The sequence below is a fragment of the Clinocottus analis genome, unplaced genomic scaffold (assembly GCF_023055335.1).
Source record: "Clinocottus analis isolate CAN_PGR_092001 unplaced genomic scaffold, fCliAna1.0.p SCAF_23, whole genome shotgun sequence".
NCBI classification, from domain to species: Eukaryota; Metazoa; Chordata; class Actinopteri; order Perciformes; family Cottidae; genus Clinocottus; species Clinocottus analis.
In genome coordinates this window covers 8,495,102-8,509,149 of record NW_027175965.1, presented here as the reverse complement: position 1 = coordinate 8,509,149, position 14,048 = coordinate 8,495,102, and the positions used below count along the sequence as shown (strand labels likewise).

Genomic DNA, 14,048 nt, shown 5'->3' with positions numbered 1-14,048 from the left:
ACGCTGGGTCTTTCTGAAGCACCGCCCAACAATGGTGTCGGCGGTGATGAACCTATCGCACCCTGGAAGGTTTAAAAGATTCGAGAAGACGCAGGGTGAGGGGGGCGGAGCTAAATAAACTGGCCACCTGAATGAAGCGGGCCTGGCGGAGTGGATCAAAACAAACGGAGCATAGCACAAGATTTAGATGAATTGGCCTCATCGCAGTGGAGTGTCGATGGTCCCACGGGTCCAACTTGAAGAAGAAAAATGAGACTCAGGTCTCAAAGAACCGTTAACGCCGCATCTGGCGTGGAGACGCCGCGGACCAACCGTCGACTGTGCGACAAAGCGACGCCTAAGGAAACCAAGGTAATGAACCACCCGCTGTTGTGATTAGTTTACCATTTGTTGGACTTGTAATAATAACTCACACATGAATTAAATCTCGTAGTGTTCCGATGCTCCGGGGCGTTGAAACAACACAGGGACGTCCGACTATGATGCTAACTTGAGCTAGCATCATCTGGACAATAGGTGGCTGTTCTCCTGCCTGCTTCACTGATGTTCACTCGTATTGCCATATTGTCTCATTCTTGGTCTAACTAGTTGTGTATTTACTCTCGAAACTGCAAACGCTACATCACGTTGGCTTTACGTTAGGTTAACTGCAGTGAGAAGGGCCGTGGCTAATCACAGTTAAAATGCTGTCCGTCTCCGGTTTAATCAATATGTAAACTGAAACAACTGCGTTTAACATGCTGGACGTGAATGCAGCATCAGACAAACTGTTTACGTCTGCTATGTGAAGATATAATGGAGAAAAGACCGCTTGAGCGTTGAAGGAAGTCACTCTCCCTCTCTGTGTGTGTGATGTTATCCAAACTTCTCTGTGCTTTGGAGACATAGCCACACGTGCTGTATGAGCGCGTCATCACACAGCTGGTCCTGCACAGCCTGTTCCCGCTAAAGTGAACACCGCTAGCACTGTTGGCTAACTTGAGAGCCGTTGAGAGGCCATCGAAATGCTCCCAATCTCGGATCTGGCTCCACTTTACAATGTAAATGTCTACAAAATGTAGTAAACAAAAGTAAAGCAGTCGTATTCAACCCTTGGCTATACCTCGTTCGGTGATATAATGTAGATATCACCAGAGAGTGCAAGCTATACTTGATGCTGTTACATAAGGTCCAGATGCAGCTGCACGGCGTGGTGTCTGACAGTGAACTGATGCTGCAGCAAAGGATTAAACAGTCGAGTTGCACGTGAAAGGGTAAAAAAAGTAGGTCATCAGACACATGCATCCAGACTGTTTACAACGAGGGGACTCCAGCTACGTATGCTTGCTGTCTTGGTTCATTTTGTTATGAGTCACACATAAAAATAAAAAAAATACACATTTATATAGTACACAACTGAGGCACAGTTTCTGGTGCTACACAATGCATACAGGTTATTGTGTTTGCTGTGCATTGTTGATATGCCATCATAATGCATTGTTGGCAACTCGGGTTACTTTGTGCAGCTTTTCTTAGCTGGAGCCGTCTTGACTCTGAAACTGATCTGTGTTGTTCCTTTTGTCTTTTTGTGTCTGTCACTTAGTATTCATGTTGGTTTCATATACTCATGTATAATGCACAATGTTCCCGCTTCTTTATTGATAATATGGTATTTAAGGACTATGTTTTTCACTTCAGTTCCACAGATAAGTTGGATGCATTTCCCAAACCAATTTTTCCAATATAAGGAAACAATAAAACATCTTTAGGCATTAGTTAGGGAAACTATTGACGTGGTGGGTGGTATTTTGGTCTCAACGTGTCTTGATTATCATACTTCTAGTTTTCATCACTAATACCTAAATATCTTTTTTACTTTGTAGGATAAAGAGACCTTGGATGATGAGTCCCACCACTCAGATGACGAAATTCCCACCATGACAAGGCGACCACTGCCCCGCGGCCGGGCAAGGAAGAGAGCCATCGCTGTGGATGACAGAGAAACTGGTATGTTTTTTTTCTTCCTGAAATATAAATTTCTCAAACTCTCCACTGCTCTCCTTTATTTATTTTTCTAACTGATTGTCTTCTTATGGTCTAGATGTGACATTCAAAACACCAATCAGGTCCATCATGCGTCACGAGCGCATACTGTCAGAGATCGACCCGGCGTCTCCTCGCAACACAGCCAGAAACATCTACTCGCCCATCGTGCGCTTCCTCACACCCACCAAAGAGAGTGAGTACAGCTATTGTCACTGCAATTCTTTGTTCTACATGGGGACAGTAGTGCCTTAATCAGACTGAATGTACATGAAGGCAAGACCTCCAAAAGTCACACCAAATATTTGTATTTGTGGCAGAAAAGAAATGTTCTTGTCTTCTCCAGAGCACGTGAATACTTTGTTGGCCATTCACTTTAAAAAATATGATCAAAGGTCATTCCTTTGATAATATTTAGTTTTTACATCATTAATAAGGTGTTCATCAACAGAGTACAGTACAGACAGGAACAAGGTACTCCAGAACTCCCTATAATTTTAGACAACGTGTAGTTTATCAAATATGGCAAACATTTGCTGGAAGTAATAAGTGTTCCTGGTTTCTCAGAGATGATCAGACTTGTCTTGCTTGCAGTTTGTACACATTGTTGTTGTTTTATTGTCCAGATGTGAAGCGTGCTGGAAACAACGTGTTGATGAGCCCAGAACAAGGCGTGTTTGGTTTTGGCTCAATTGACCTACTGGCTGGAGAAGAGGAGGAGGATATCTTCAACCCGTAAGTATCAAACCTCTTTCAGACGTATATCACTTTACCTTGATGTGATGGTAATTCTTTCTAAGAGCATTATTTTTCTTTTCCAGCTTCACGTTCGTCAAGAACTTACCGTCGCAGTCGCAGCATTCACAAACCCAACTCATCGACATTCCCCCCAAGACCAGGAGCACCCCGGAGGCCACGCTGGTGGTCGACCTGGTGAGTTTATTCCTCTGGAGCATCCTGCTCTCACACATGGCCACAAGGAGTCCGATTAAGTAATTTTAAAGTTTAGTGCAACTTTTAGCTTTAATTTATTGGGTACAAAATATCACATTAACCGTTAAGCAATTAAAAACATTTTCATAAAATCCCCCTATTTTTCAGAGGCAAAAGTAATTGAACAATTGTCAGACGGTTTCATGACACAATACAATATCTCGAGTTGATTTAAAATGTACATATATTTGCATTTGATAGCGGTTCCTAGCTGAACTCTGCATGTGGACCACTTATGCGACTACTTATGTCTCTGATTGTACATCAAGAGCCAACACTTGAACTTTGACAAAATAATCTCAACTCAAAGTCCACACATTATCTTTTTTTTTTCTAAACTTCAGACGGTATGGACGATTATTGTGAACGGTGTCTTTGGGTTGGTAGATTGTATTGGCGTGATGCAATTATTGAAACGCTGGTGTGAATGTGAACAAAGAGCCGACATGTATTAAGACACCGTGAACACAGCTGCAGGGATGTGAATGTGGAACAGCAAGGAGCCAACAGAAACAGCAGCTTCTTGTCTGTACTTGAGTTTTGTGAACGCTCATCAGTCACACGGCCCCGTCGCAGTGCTGCTCCACTTGAAAGTCCACATCAGGCCGAGTGCAGTCCAAATGTCAGGAGGTTTTATCACAGACTTTCGGTGCTGATTTCTGCAGCTGCTATTATGTCACTTTGGTACATTTTGGATAATTTTTCCGGCGAGAAAACAATCACATATATTGTGATTATGTAGCCAAATAATGGCTTTCCTAGTTTACCGCAGGCTCTGATGTCTCATAGCGTTTTCACACCAGATGATTTTTATCTATATAATGGGAGGAGCTCAGCCCCAACCAACATAAAGACCAATAATAACAGGGTTTAACAATAATCTGGTGTTTCATAATTTAGGTCCAGATGCAGCTGCCAAGTTTTCACACTTGGTTTGGTTGTTCATGTCTAGTCTTGTGTTTTAATACGGAAATAAACTGAGTCACATTGATCCACGTCTTTCTTTCAGGAGGAGACCCTGATGTTCAGCTCTCTGAATGTGATCGAGGACGCGGAGTACACTTTCCACACGGCTTTCCAGGACCATCAGTACAAGGTGACCCCTCGCTGCACCTTTCTGAATCTCAAGCACACTGAGCAGACGATCTCGGGTGGAAAAAAGAGAGTGAAAGGATGATTGACCAGTTCCTTTAGTGCGTTAGTCCTCTTCAGTGACGGCTGGCAGGAGGCATGAGGAAATACCAGAACAGACAATAACACACTCGCCACCATGTTGTCTCATGTCATCCAGTGATTTAAATGTGGTTCAGCATTAACATCCAGCTGTTTATGTTTCAGTGCTGCAGTGGATTGCAAGAAAATCTTTATTTTCTTAATCCAGATTCAGTGAACTAGTTGAGCGTTTTAGATAATTAAGTAGACACTGAATATGTATAAATATGTTACTCTATTCTGTTAACTTTTCTCCTCCCCTCAACAGGTCTACATGATCCTGCGGCCACACGTCAAAGAGTTTCTGCAGTCCATGGCAAAAATCTATGAGGTAAAGTTTGAGTTTATCTGGTATAAAGTGACATTTTCTAGTCTTTTAACGATGCATTTGGCTCCAGGCCAGTTCTGTCTGCAGTTTGTTTGTTTGTTGACTCACCTCCATATTTATTTATCTAAAAAATAGAATAGATGACACTCGTAAAACAGATGTGAGGTGAATTTTTAGGCCACATTGCCGTGCGCTATTTACCCTTTAATTTATTTTCACCTGATCCAATATACATCAACCTTATTCTTATTACATAAAAACTAAATGTGTGTGTTTTTTGTAGAGTTGTGTGCAATCGGTTCCAGCTGCTGTTTTTGTTCTGTTCCAGCTGTTTGTTTACACATGTGCAAAGAAGGAATATGCTGAGAAGATACTGAACATCCTGGACCCCCAGAGGAAGCTGTTTCGGTATGTCTCCATAAGATCTGCTTCCACTTGTGTTTCATAAACTCTTTGCTCGACCGCAGAGACGCACACTCTCCTCAGGTTTATCGGACCCGGCCAGCGAGCGTTGGCCCGCCGCTGACCCGTCTGTGAGCAGCGCACTGTCACATAGACGAGGATGTATGCATTAAACGTTTTAAAATGGCTATTTCCAGGCTGGAAAAGTCCTTTTTAAAAAAATAAAATCCCAAAAGATTTAGGAAAAGTCTTGTAAATGTTTTATATTCATGTGTTCATGACGTTCATTTACGCTGAGTTTGAAATAATGAATCTGCTTTTAAAAGAAAGAGGCTTAAAATATAAGCAGCATACATACAGGCATCTATATAAATGATTATTCTGTTAATCAAACTATTGTCTCGCATAAATTTGTGTCATTTAAGGTTTACTGTATGCTTTGAATCCTCATTGTTAGTTTAAATACTACATTTTATCACTTTTTACTGTTTACACACACATTTTACACAATGTTTGCTCGTGAAAATATGGTTTAAAGTCATGGAAATTTATTGGTCAAAATCTGTATGAATGTAAATGAACAGTAAATTGATCAAATTCAACATTCAAATATCTGTCCGTGTGTGCAACTTCCCCTCACTGATGGATTTGTGCTGCCTGTCTCGTGAAATATTTCCTTCGGAAACGAGTGAACGCTGTTTAACACGTTGTCGCGTCTCTCAGACATCGCCTGTATCAGGACGACTGCGCCTGCGTCCTCGGCCACTACATCAAAGATCTCGGCATTCTGGGGCGGGATCCCGCCAAGACGGTTATTCTGGACAACGCCCCCCACACGTACCCGTACCATGTAAGCGCCGCGCTTTTAATAACATCAAAGACGTCATTGATGTTCAGTTTGTTTTCTTTTGTCAGACAATGGTGTCGTCTTGCAGTTCAACCACACTTGAGGGGAATCACAATGCCGTTTGTATTCATTTAAGTCTTCTGTGTGTCTTGCAGCTGATGAACACCATTCCCGTAAAGAGCTGGTCCGGAGCGTCGGAGGACCGAGAACTCCAGAAGCTCGTCCCCTACATGGAGAAGCTGTCTGCAGCGGTACGTCTGTCCCTTTATCAGCTTCTAAGATCACTACGTGGAAGTATTAGATTGTAGATTTCTGTTGTCTTTATTCCATTCATTTATTTTATGAGATTTGGAGACGCCAAGGTTAGACATTTTGGGATTTCAGTAAAGTTATTTAATTATTACAAGCTAAAAATGTAGGGATTGACTCATCTGATATGCTAATTAGAAAACATCCTACTTTGCATCCACATTGGAACATAAACATTTTGAATAATTGAACCATTAATATGTGGACAACGTGCCTTCTTGTAATGTTGGACTGTAGTTTCAAAGTGTGAACCAAATGGTTTTCGCATGTCACTTTTACTCTGCGGTGGTCCTCGGTGCGTTCTGTTCGGCGGCTTCTCGGCCGTCTTTCCTCCGGTTCCTTCGTTCAGTTCTAACGTCTCCTGTTCTGCTTTTTCAGGAGGATTTTCGGGAGGTGCTGAAGAAGAGGAAGGATCACTTCCACAGGCTGCTGTCAGAGGACTAACAGGACTCTCCTCCTCTTCCTCCTCCTCCTCCTCCTCCTCTCACTTTAACTACTGCTCATGTTTGCTTTCTTTATTCTTCGGCCAGTCCAGTAGGAGCTAGCTAACCTTTTGTGGCGGACCTGCTCTCCCTCCTTTCTTCTCCCTCTTAAGTTCAAAAGATGGCGCGTCGGTATTTCCAACAAGCTGCTGGTCGCTCATCACCAAAAACTCTGTTTCTCCCGGACTCATTCCACCGGGCAGCAAACTGCTGCCTGTAGCTTTGTTTATATTTACGAGACAAACTTGAAATATGATGTTTATAGTCACAATTTTTCATTAATTTATTGATTATATTGCTCAACTGCTGTTATCTGTATATTTTAAAAATGCTTTTTTTGTATGCAATGAAATCACCGAAAATAAATCTGAAGAATAAAACACTTCTGTCAGTTCTATAGTCTTTCTTTTGCATATGATCTGTTTCAGTTGTATTTGGTTTAATACTATATATGTTTCGCATCATGTGAGCATGAAAGCTCCATCAGAGTGAGGGAGAGGAGGAGGAAGATGGGTAAGTGCACAGCTGTGGATCTCATAAGTCGGTGTTGCAGCACAATAAAAAGCACATTGTTGTGTCATCCTGTCACTGTTTAAATGATGTAATACATTCTCCACAAGGTGTTTCATCAAAGTCCGGCATTTTTGATCTTTTGGGCGTGTTCTTTGGGTTTTAAGTAGTGTTTCTGTGCTGCACTTGTTTTGTTTGTTTATTTTTTTAAAGGCTGTTCCTGCTGAACAAATAAAACCACTTCCTGTGCAGCAGGAAGGAGCCACCAGTGTGTCGCGGTTCAGAAGAGCGAACAGAAAAGATGTGTTGAAGGCTTCCAGTTCACGTATTAAACTGTCCTCTGCAGACTGGGAGCTCTGGTACATCGGCTTCAGACAAAAAGGTTCGTCAAGGGGAAAAAAAAATCATATCGGAGCAATAAATCTAAGTTTTAGAAATACAATACAAGAATTCCAATAAAAAGCTATATTCAATCATTATAGATGAGTTGCTGATTAAAGTATGGAAGCTCATTTCAGCCAGAAAAAAATCATCATTTGTTTGTTTTGTCATAATTATGACTTATTTTTTTAGTGTCAGAAATGGTCTTCCATATTAATGAGCTCCATCACTAGAACCAAATAATTACACTAATATTAAAGAAATGAAGCAAATATATAGTCTGTTTTTAATGCACTATTTTTGGAATTGTTGATTATAGAATGTACTATATAACCTAAATAATAGTATTATGTAACCAGCCATTCATAAATAATACAAATGTCTATGTAAATAATAACATATTTCACAGTAGTTAAATCTTTCTGTGGACGTCTTGTAGTTCATTCTAATAAAATAAAAGTACTACAGTAAGTAAGTAGTACACGTTATCACGCTGTGTGAATATTACACAAGTACGAGGTTTAGTTTGAGTGTAAATGTTTACTGTTTAGTTCAAGTCGTGATGAATGTGATTGTTAAAGCTGCCTGTGGAGGTAAACTGAGACGAAGAGCCTCCTCCTCTTCCTCCGCTGCTTTATTTGCTCCATATGGTGCTGGACATGGTACCCAGGAAAGAAAAAAAACTGGTTTGTGGGCGGAGGAAAATCCTAGTATTTTGTCCGTCCTGAAATCTGATTCAGAAGTTCAGGATCCTGGAAGACAAAAAGCAAACGGAGGGGGAGGGAAGAAAGGCAGAGAAGGACGGAGAGGGTTTTTTTTTTTACTGCGAGAAGAGTAAACTCACCAAATTACCCTGTAACCTCCGACTAAAGTAAGTCCATTTACACACGGCATGTTTCTGCTTGAATAAAGCGTTGGACCTGCATTGCCTTAAATTAATGCACATCTGTGTCTGAAACCTGATCGTTCACTGCTGTAATTGCCGCTGAATGGCCTCATAATATAAGGTTTCAGCGCTGCTATTTGAGAAAAGACTTGTGTGTCCTTTACGCGCACGTTCACGGGGGCGCGTTTGAGTTATTTATCACCAAATTGGGTATTTCCTGCAGCCGCTGAACTAAACCACACGAGACCACACTTTGCTTGATGGAAGAGGAATTGTACAAAAAATAAATGATTGATCAGCATCGGGAGAAAAGTCCTTTTCCAGCAGGGAGTAGGAGCACATTGCCCCCTACGCGCGTTTCCACATCCACGAGAAGCTCCTCTTAGATTTATTCCCTCCGACCTAAAAGCCCAAAACCAATCCTAAAGTGCGCGCTTTGCATGGCAAAGTCCACATTTGTTTGGAGAAACATCCCCGCCGCAGATTTGCGTGCCGATTCTGCGCCACAGTTGAAAGAGCGCCAAAAAAACCTCCAGAAGAAAATGCTCCAAACTCAATCTGCAGATGTTCATGAAAGGCTCTGAAATTCATCATGCAGTTCCAATAACGACAGACCAAATGGCGCAGGGCAGAGTTATGAGACGCAGAAGAAGAACTGGCTTTACTAGAAGTGTATTGTTGTTATATTGGAGCCTAAAAGTAATTAGAGGTAAAATAAGTATTTGCATGTACTTTAGTAAAAGCATATATAAAATACTCCAAAGCAAGTACAAGTCCTGCATTCAAGTTGTACTAAATGTACATTTATATTCCAACAAAATGTACTAGCATAACAAGTTAAAGTACTCATTATGCAGGGTGTCAACTGTCAGTGTTGTGTTGTTGAGTTATTTTACGTTTATGTTTGTTGGTTTGAAGCTTTAAAGCTGTTTCATACTGTGATAACAAAGCATCACATTTTATACATTGATCACATGTGTATTATCTAAAAAGTTGAACAAAAACTTGTAAGTAAATGCACTTAAATACTTTACATTACTGGTAATCAAATGATATAAGTAATATTACAGGAGGAATAAGGACTTGACCTCAACGTCCCGGCTGCATGATTTAATATTTCAGTCCGGTGTGGAGTATCTTTTAAAAACAGGAATGTAAATATGTATTTCTGACTGTGTCTGTTCTTATTTGGAGCTGTTAATTTGCCTTGTTTCATATGATTATTCAGTGTATATTGTTGGATGAGGAAAGGTTTCCTGGAAACTAAAATCTTAAATGATAACAGTTCCAACCTGCCGGCAGAGGAAGATAAACTCTGACTTCCTGTCTGTGCTGATGATGATTGTACGACCACGGACACATCAACACTGATTTCCTTTATTCCCCAAGAAGCCCTTTTCCTCACATGACCAGTCTGACGTTCCTCCACATGGAGTCCAGTTTGGGTGTGCAGGATGTGTGCGTGCCTTCTGCAGGGCGAACGCTGCCTTTGCTCATTAAACATCCAGTAAACTCAATGGTTTTTAAAACAGACTAATAAAGGGGAGTAACAAGCAGAGAAGACAATATCTAAAAATAACTCTCAACTCGTCTAAACTTATTTGGATTTGACAGCTTTTCAATGCTTTTCAATCTTCCGTCTGGGTTTATGATGACGTGTTGTCTTTCTGCCCCAGACGCTTGAAAGAAAGTAAATAATAACTCCACTTGTGGATGCTTTTTAAAGACTTATTTCTCTGACACTAGGAGGAGACTGGAGGTGTTTTGAACTGTTTTTTTAAACTGTTTTTTTGTTCTGGACCTCTTCCTGCTGCACTCAGGCTGCGACTATGAGCACCTCGGGGCTTCAGGCCACGAACCAGCCGAATGTGAAGGAGCTGGACAGCATGAAGGAGTCCATCAGCGACATCATCAACCAGCTCCAGGACATCGACCCGACCAGGCTCTCCTTCTCCCCGTTCCTGGACCTGGACACTCAGATCTCCTTGGCGCCGGTGTCAGACAGCCCCGAGTCCTCGGTGGAGGAGCTGCACTCGTCCTCCCACTCCGTCTGCGGCTCCCAGCGCTCGCTGGAACCGCCACCAGCGACCAATCAGCCAAAGAGTGAGTTATTGCTGTTGTTTTACTGTCTGTCCGACGGAGCTGCAGGATTTGAGGGGAGCGAAGGAACAAAGGCTGAAGTTTGAGTCCAGACTGGATCCAGAAAGAGTCGAGACCGAGTCCGGGCTGATTACAGCGCAGCAGCAGTTAATAAGCATGTGCACCAAGTTGCATTCAGTTACATAAATATGAGACAGGATTATTGTCTTCTTTACCCTGGATATAAAGAGCTTTGTTTTATTATTATTGTAGGTGAGATTGAAGACTTTTACTGAGTAAAATGTCCTGTAGTTCTTCTGGATGGAATATATGCTGGGTGGTTTCTGTGTCTCTGTGTACGCCATTAACTGAACATGGAGGAGAGGGAGGAGGAGGTAACAGGGAACCCCACAGTGGGTGGTAGGGTGAGATCCAGAGGGGCCCAACAGCGTTTGACATCCTAACAGGTTAATACAGCCATCTGTCCACCTCTCCACGATGTGAGAGACCCTGACTGCAGTAAGTGAATGATTGATGAGAGTGAGTTTGCTGAGCGTCTCTGGTTTTGGGGTTGCATATTAAAATGTGCTCTCGTTGGAACAGGCCCTGCTCCCTGCAGCCATCAGCCCGACGTCGACCTCCCGGAGGAGCCGCGAGTAGATCAGCCGGAGGAGGGGGAGCGGGATCCGACTCCTTCCAGTCCGACCGTCGCGGCGCTCGATTTGGACGACGCCACGGAAAACCGCATCAGCTTTCCGACGACTCCCGCCTCTCAGGCCGACCTCCCCAACGGCACGGACACACCGAGATGGAGCCCGGAGTCCACCAATCCGGACTGCGGCGCGGACGAGGGCCGACCTCTGATTGGCCCCCCGCCGGAGAGCGTGGAGCTGACGGTGTGGAGCCCAGAGGGGCGGGGAGAGACTCGCGAGGCCACAGAGGAGGCCTCGGATCGGGGACAATGCTGCTGCCGGTGCAAATGCTGTCAGAGCGGCCGAGTTCCTGCTTTCTTCTCAGTCCTGGCCTCCCTCCTGTGCGCTGCCGGGATCCTCTATGCACTCTATTTCTACGTCCCCATCAGACCCCCCGACTGCCCCGACGCGGCCAGCCGCATGGTGTTCGCCCTCTGCTGCTGCGTGGTGGCGGGCGTCCCCGTCCTGCTCGGTACGCCGCACAAACCTGCACGCCGACATTGAAAAAGCGAGCCGTGTGTGAGCCCCGCGAAACGGAGAGAGATAAAGATTAAGAGAGGATTTGGTTTTGTCTGGCCGCCTCGTCGCGGAATGTTTCAAAGTCTCTTGTCTCCCCTTTAATTTCATGTGCTTTCGACCTCAGTGCAGCAGACGTCTCCTCGGGCCTCTGGAGAGAAGCATAATTTCCTTCTCCTGCTGCACAGAGCTTTATAAATGGAAACTACAATAAGGGGGTTGGCCGCGTCTCTCATTTCCCAGGCTGTGGCCTAATTTTTCAGAATATTTTAATCACTTTCCATCCCGGGCGACCAGAAACAAGATGGCAGGTGGCAAAAGATCTTTCCAGATCATTTACCTCTCACCCACTTGTCAAGCTGATGACAGTGAGGAGTATCTGCACGCGGGCTCTTCTGTCGGCCGGCGGTTTTCCTGTGTTCAATTGAAGATTTTATAATGACAAAGCATTCAGTCAGACCAGATGAAGGCCAGCGTGGACGGCCACGATTCAAGACGCTTACTGACTTGTCGCTCTTTCATCCCTCGCAGCGATGCTCGTGGGAGCGGCGTGCCAGTTCTGCACAGCATCCTTCAGTCTGCGGGACTCGTCTCCCAAGAGGCGGGCGGTCCATCAGCGGTTCGTCGCGGCGTCCTCGGAACAGTTGCTCCTCTACGTCCTCAACCTCGTCGTCTTGGCCGCTTTGCTGCCTCAAGACCAGCTGAAGTTGGTGCCGATACTGGTCGCCATGTTCATCTTCGGAAGGTGAGGGTCCTTCACGACTTTGACCCGCAGACATGAGACACAAAACACAGATCAATTTTACAATAAAGACACAACTGACCACTTCTTAGTTTTGGCATGTTAACATGTTTTAATTCGCAGTAAACAGAGATGAGGCTGATGGGAACGTCAGTTACTTTATTTTGTTCATTAACCAAAGATGAGAACAGTTGGCGGATCAATACTGAAAAGGATGTCTAAACCATATCATCTAATCATCTAAGATAAGATAAGATAATCCTTTATTAGTCCCGCATTGGGACTAAATTACAGTAAAACAGTAATAAAACAGTAAAGAATCTACAATAGCAGTATTATATATATATACAAACTGAATACACATGTATTTATATTGCACAAGTTGAAGTAATTCAAGTGATTGAAGTGTTACTAAGTGTTTTTATGGTCTATTGGGAGCTCAGCTGGTTGTGCAGCCTGACAGCAGCAGGAAGGAAGGATTAGCGGTATCTCTCCTTCACACACAGGGATGAATCAGTAGTTCATCTTTGAGATGATTATTTCAAAACGGCATGTTAGTTTGACTTAAAATCAACTAATTCTATATCCTTGTATTGGTACTTTTAAAAAAGCTTTCTGAATACCTCTTTCCCCTCTTGTGGGAGTTTAACTTCATTTCTTGCTCTATAAAACACCGTCGGTTGGGAGTGCTTATCGGTGAAATTTGATCTGCTTTCCTGTTCCATGTTAAATTCTCCACAGGCTTGTTTACTGGATCAGCCTGAACGCGTGCAGCTCCTGGCGAGGCTTCGGCTCCGGCCTGACCGTCTTCCCGCTCCTCGCCACGGTGGCTCTCAATCTGTTCCTCATGTACACCCTGAATCTCAAAGAGCCCATTTTTGTCTCTCAGGACGTCCTCTATAATCAGGTCACCCCCTCTTCCTGGTCGGGGGAGACATCACAGAGCCCGAGTGGCAAACCAGACATCCTGGTCGCTCAGTGAGGAGGCGAGCTGCGCTTTCTTCTTCCAGAGGAGGAGATCTTTTCCCAAAATAGGCCATTCCTGTGGTTTGCCGTTCAGCACAGCAACACACGCTGCCACTATAACTTCCAAGTCTGTGACAGCTTAACTTGTATTTTTTCTCCTCCTATACATTACTTTTTTTTATGTGGATACATGCTTATTATCTGAAATGCAAGCGCTCTTTCCCTGCTAGTGGCGGAGGGCGCCTTTGAACAATGCTGTAGTCTTAAAACATTTGTCCGTTGAGCTATTGCAGCGTCTATATTTAATGTTTTGAACAAAAAAAAAAAAAAAAAGCTCTGCTCTATATCTGGCTAATTTTGGTTTGACCTAAAAAACCACAAGCAAAGCAATTGCAGTTGTGAGACTTTATGATTATTTTAACTTTTCCAAAACGTTTGTACATGATGAAGAATAAAAGTCATTTTTAAAAAGATCTTTTCCAGCTAGTTTTCCGTTCCTTTGCTGACTTTTGACCAGTTTGACTGAGCAGCTATTCTGGGAGTAACTGCAGTGTGTGTTGTCAGACTGTCATTATGTGTTAACATGCTCTCCATGTTCTCTGGTCGCTTTACATCTCCACCCTGCTGGAGTCCTCACTGCTGATGCTGCTCACTGCGTTTGTGGCGCAGAATGAGGCTAAA

General features: G+C 43.4%; 2 protein-coding genes across 2 annotated transcripts; both read left to right on the top strand.

Moving 5' to 3' along the window:
• The first annotated feature begins 91 nt into the window (after window positions 1-91).
• On the top strand, window positions 92-6,979 carry ctdspl3 (CTD (carboxy-terminal domain, RNA polymerase II, polypeptide A) small phosphatase like 3). Its single transcript, XM_068589869.1, has 11 exons — window positions 92-351; window positions 1,863-1,986; window positions 2,081-2,218; window positions 2,649-2,757; window positions 2,844-2,955; window positions 4,025-4,111; window positions 4,496-4,558; window positions 4,884-4,963; window positions 5,681-5,807; window positions 5,960-6,055; window positions 6,492-6,979. The coding sequence occupies exons 1-11, from the start codon at window positions 250-252 to the stop codon at window positions 6,555-6,557; spliced, it is 1,104 nt and encodes a 367-aa protein (XP_068445970.1). The 5' UTR covers window positions 92-249; the 3' UTR covers window positions 6,558-6,979.
• A 1,293-nt stretch (window positions 6,980-8,272) lies between these two features.
• LOC137793699 (transmembrane protein 79-like) lies at window positions 8,273-13,794 on the top strand. The gene is made up of 5 exons (XM_068590003.1): window positions 8,273-8,357; window positions 10,193-10,475; window positions 11,055-11,615; window positions 12,191-12,404; window positions 13,143-13,794. The coding sequence occupies exons 2-5, from the start codon at window positions 10,202-10,204 to the stop codon at window positions 13,381-13,383; spliced, it is 1,290 nt and encodes a 429-aa protein (XP_068446104.1). The 5' UTR covers window positions 8,273-8,357; window positions 10,193-10,201; the 3' UTR covers window positions 13,384-13,794.
• The last annotated feature ends 254 nt before the right edge of the window (window positions 13,795-14,048 follow it).

Coding starts and splice junctions, on each gene's coding strand:
- ctdspl3 (XM_068589869.1), top strand. CDS start 250: ATGAGACTCAGGTCTCAAAGAACCGTTAACGCCGCATCTGGCGTGGAG. Junction 1,987..2,080: donor TGTGGATGACAGAGAAACTG/GTATGTTTTTTT, acceptor CTTATGGTCTAG/ATGTGACATTCAAAACACCA. Junction 6,056..6,491: donor TGGAGAAGCTGTCTGCAGCG/GTACGTCTGTCC, acceptor CTGCTTTTTCAG/GAGGATTTTCGGGAGGTGCT.
- LOC137793699 (XM_068590003.1), top strand. CDS start 10,202: ATGAGCACCTCGGGGCTTCAGGCCACGAACCAGCCGAATGTGAAGGAG. Junction 11,616..12,190: donor GGGCGTCCCCGTCCTGCTCG/GTACGCCGCACA, acceptor CATCCCTCGCAG/CGATGCTCGTGGGAGCGGCG. Junction 12,405..13,142: donor GCCATGTTCATCTTCGGAAG/GTGAGGGTCCTT, acceptor AATTCTCCACAG/GCTTGTTTACTGGATCAGCC.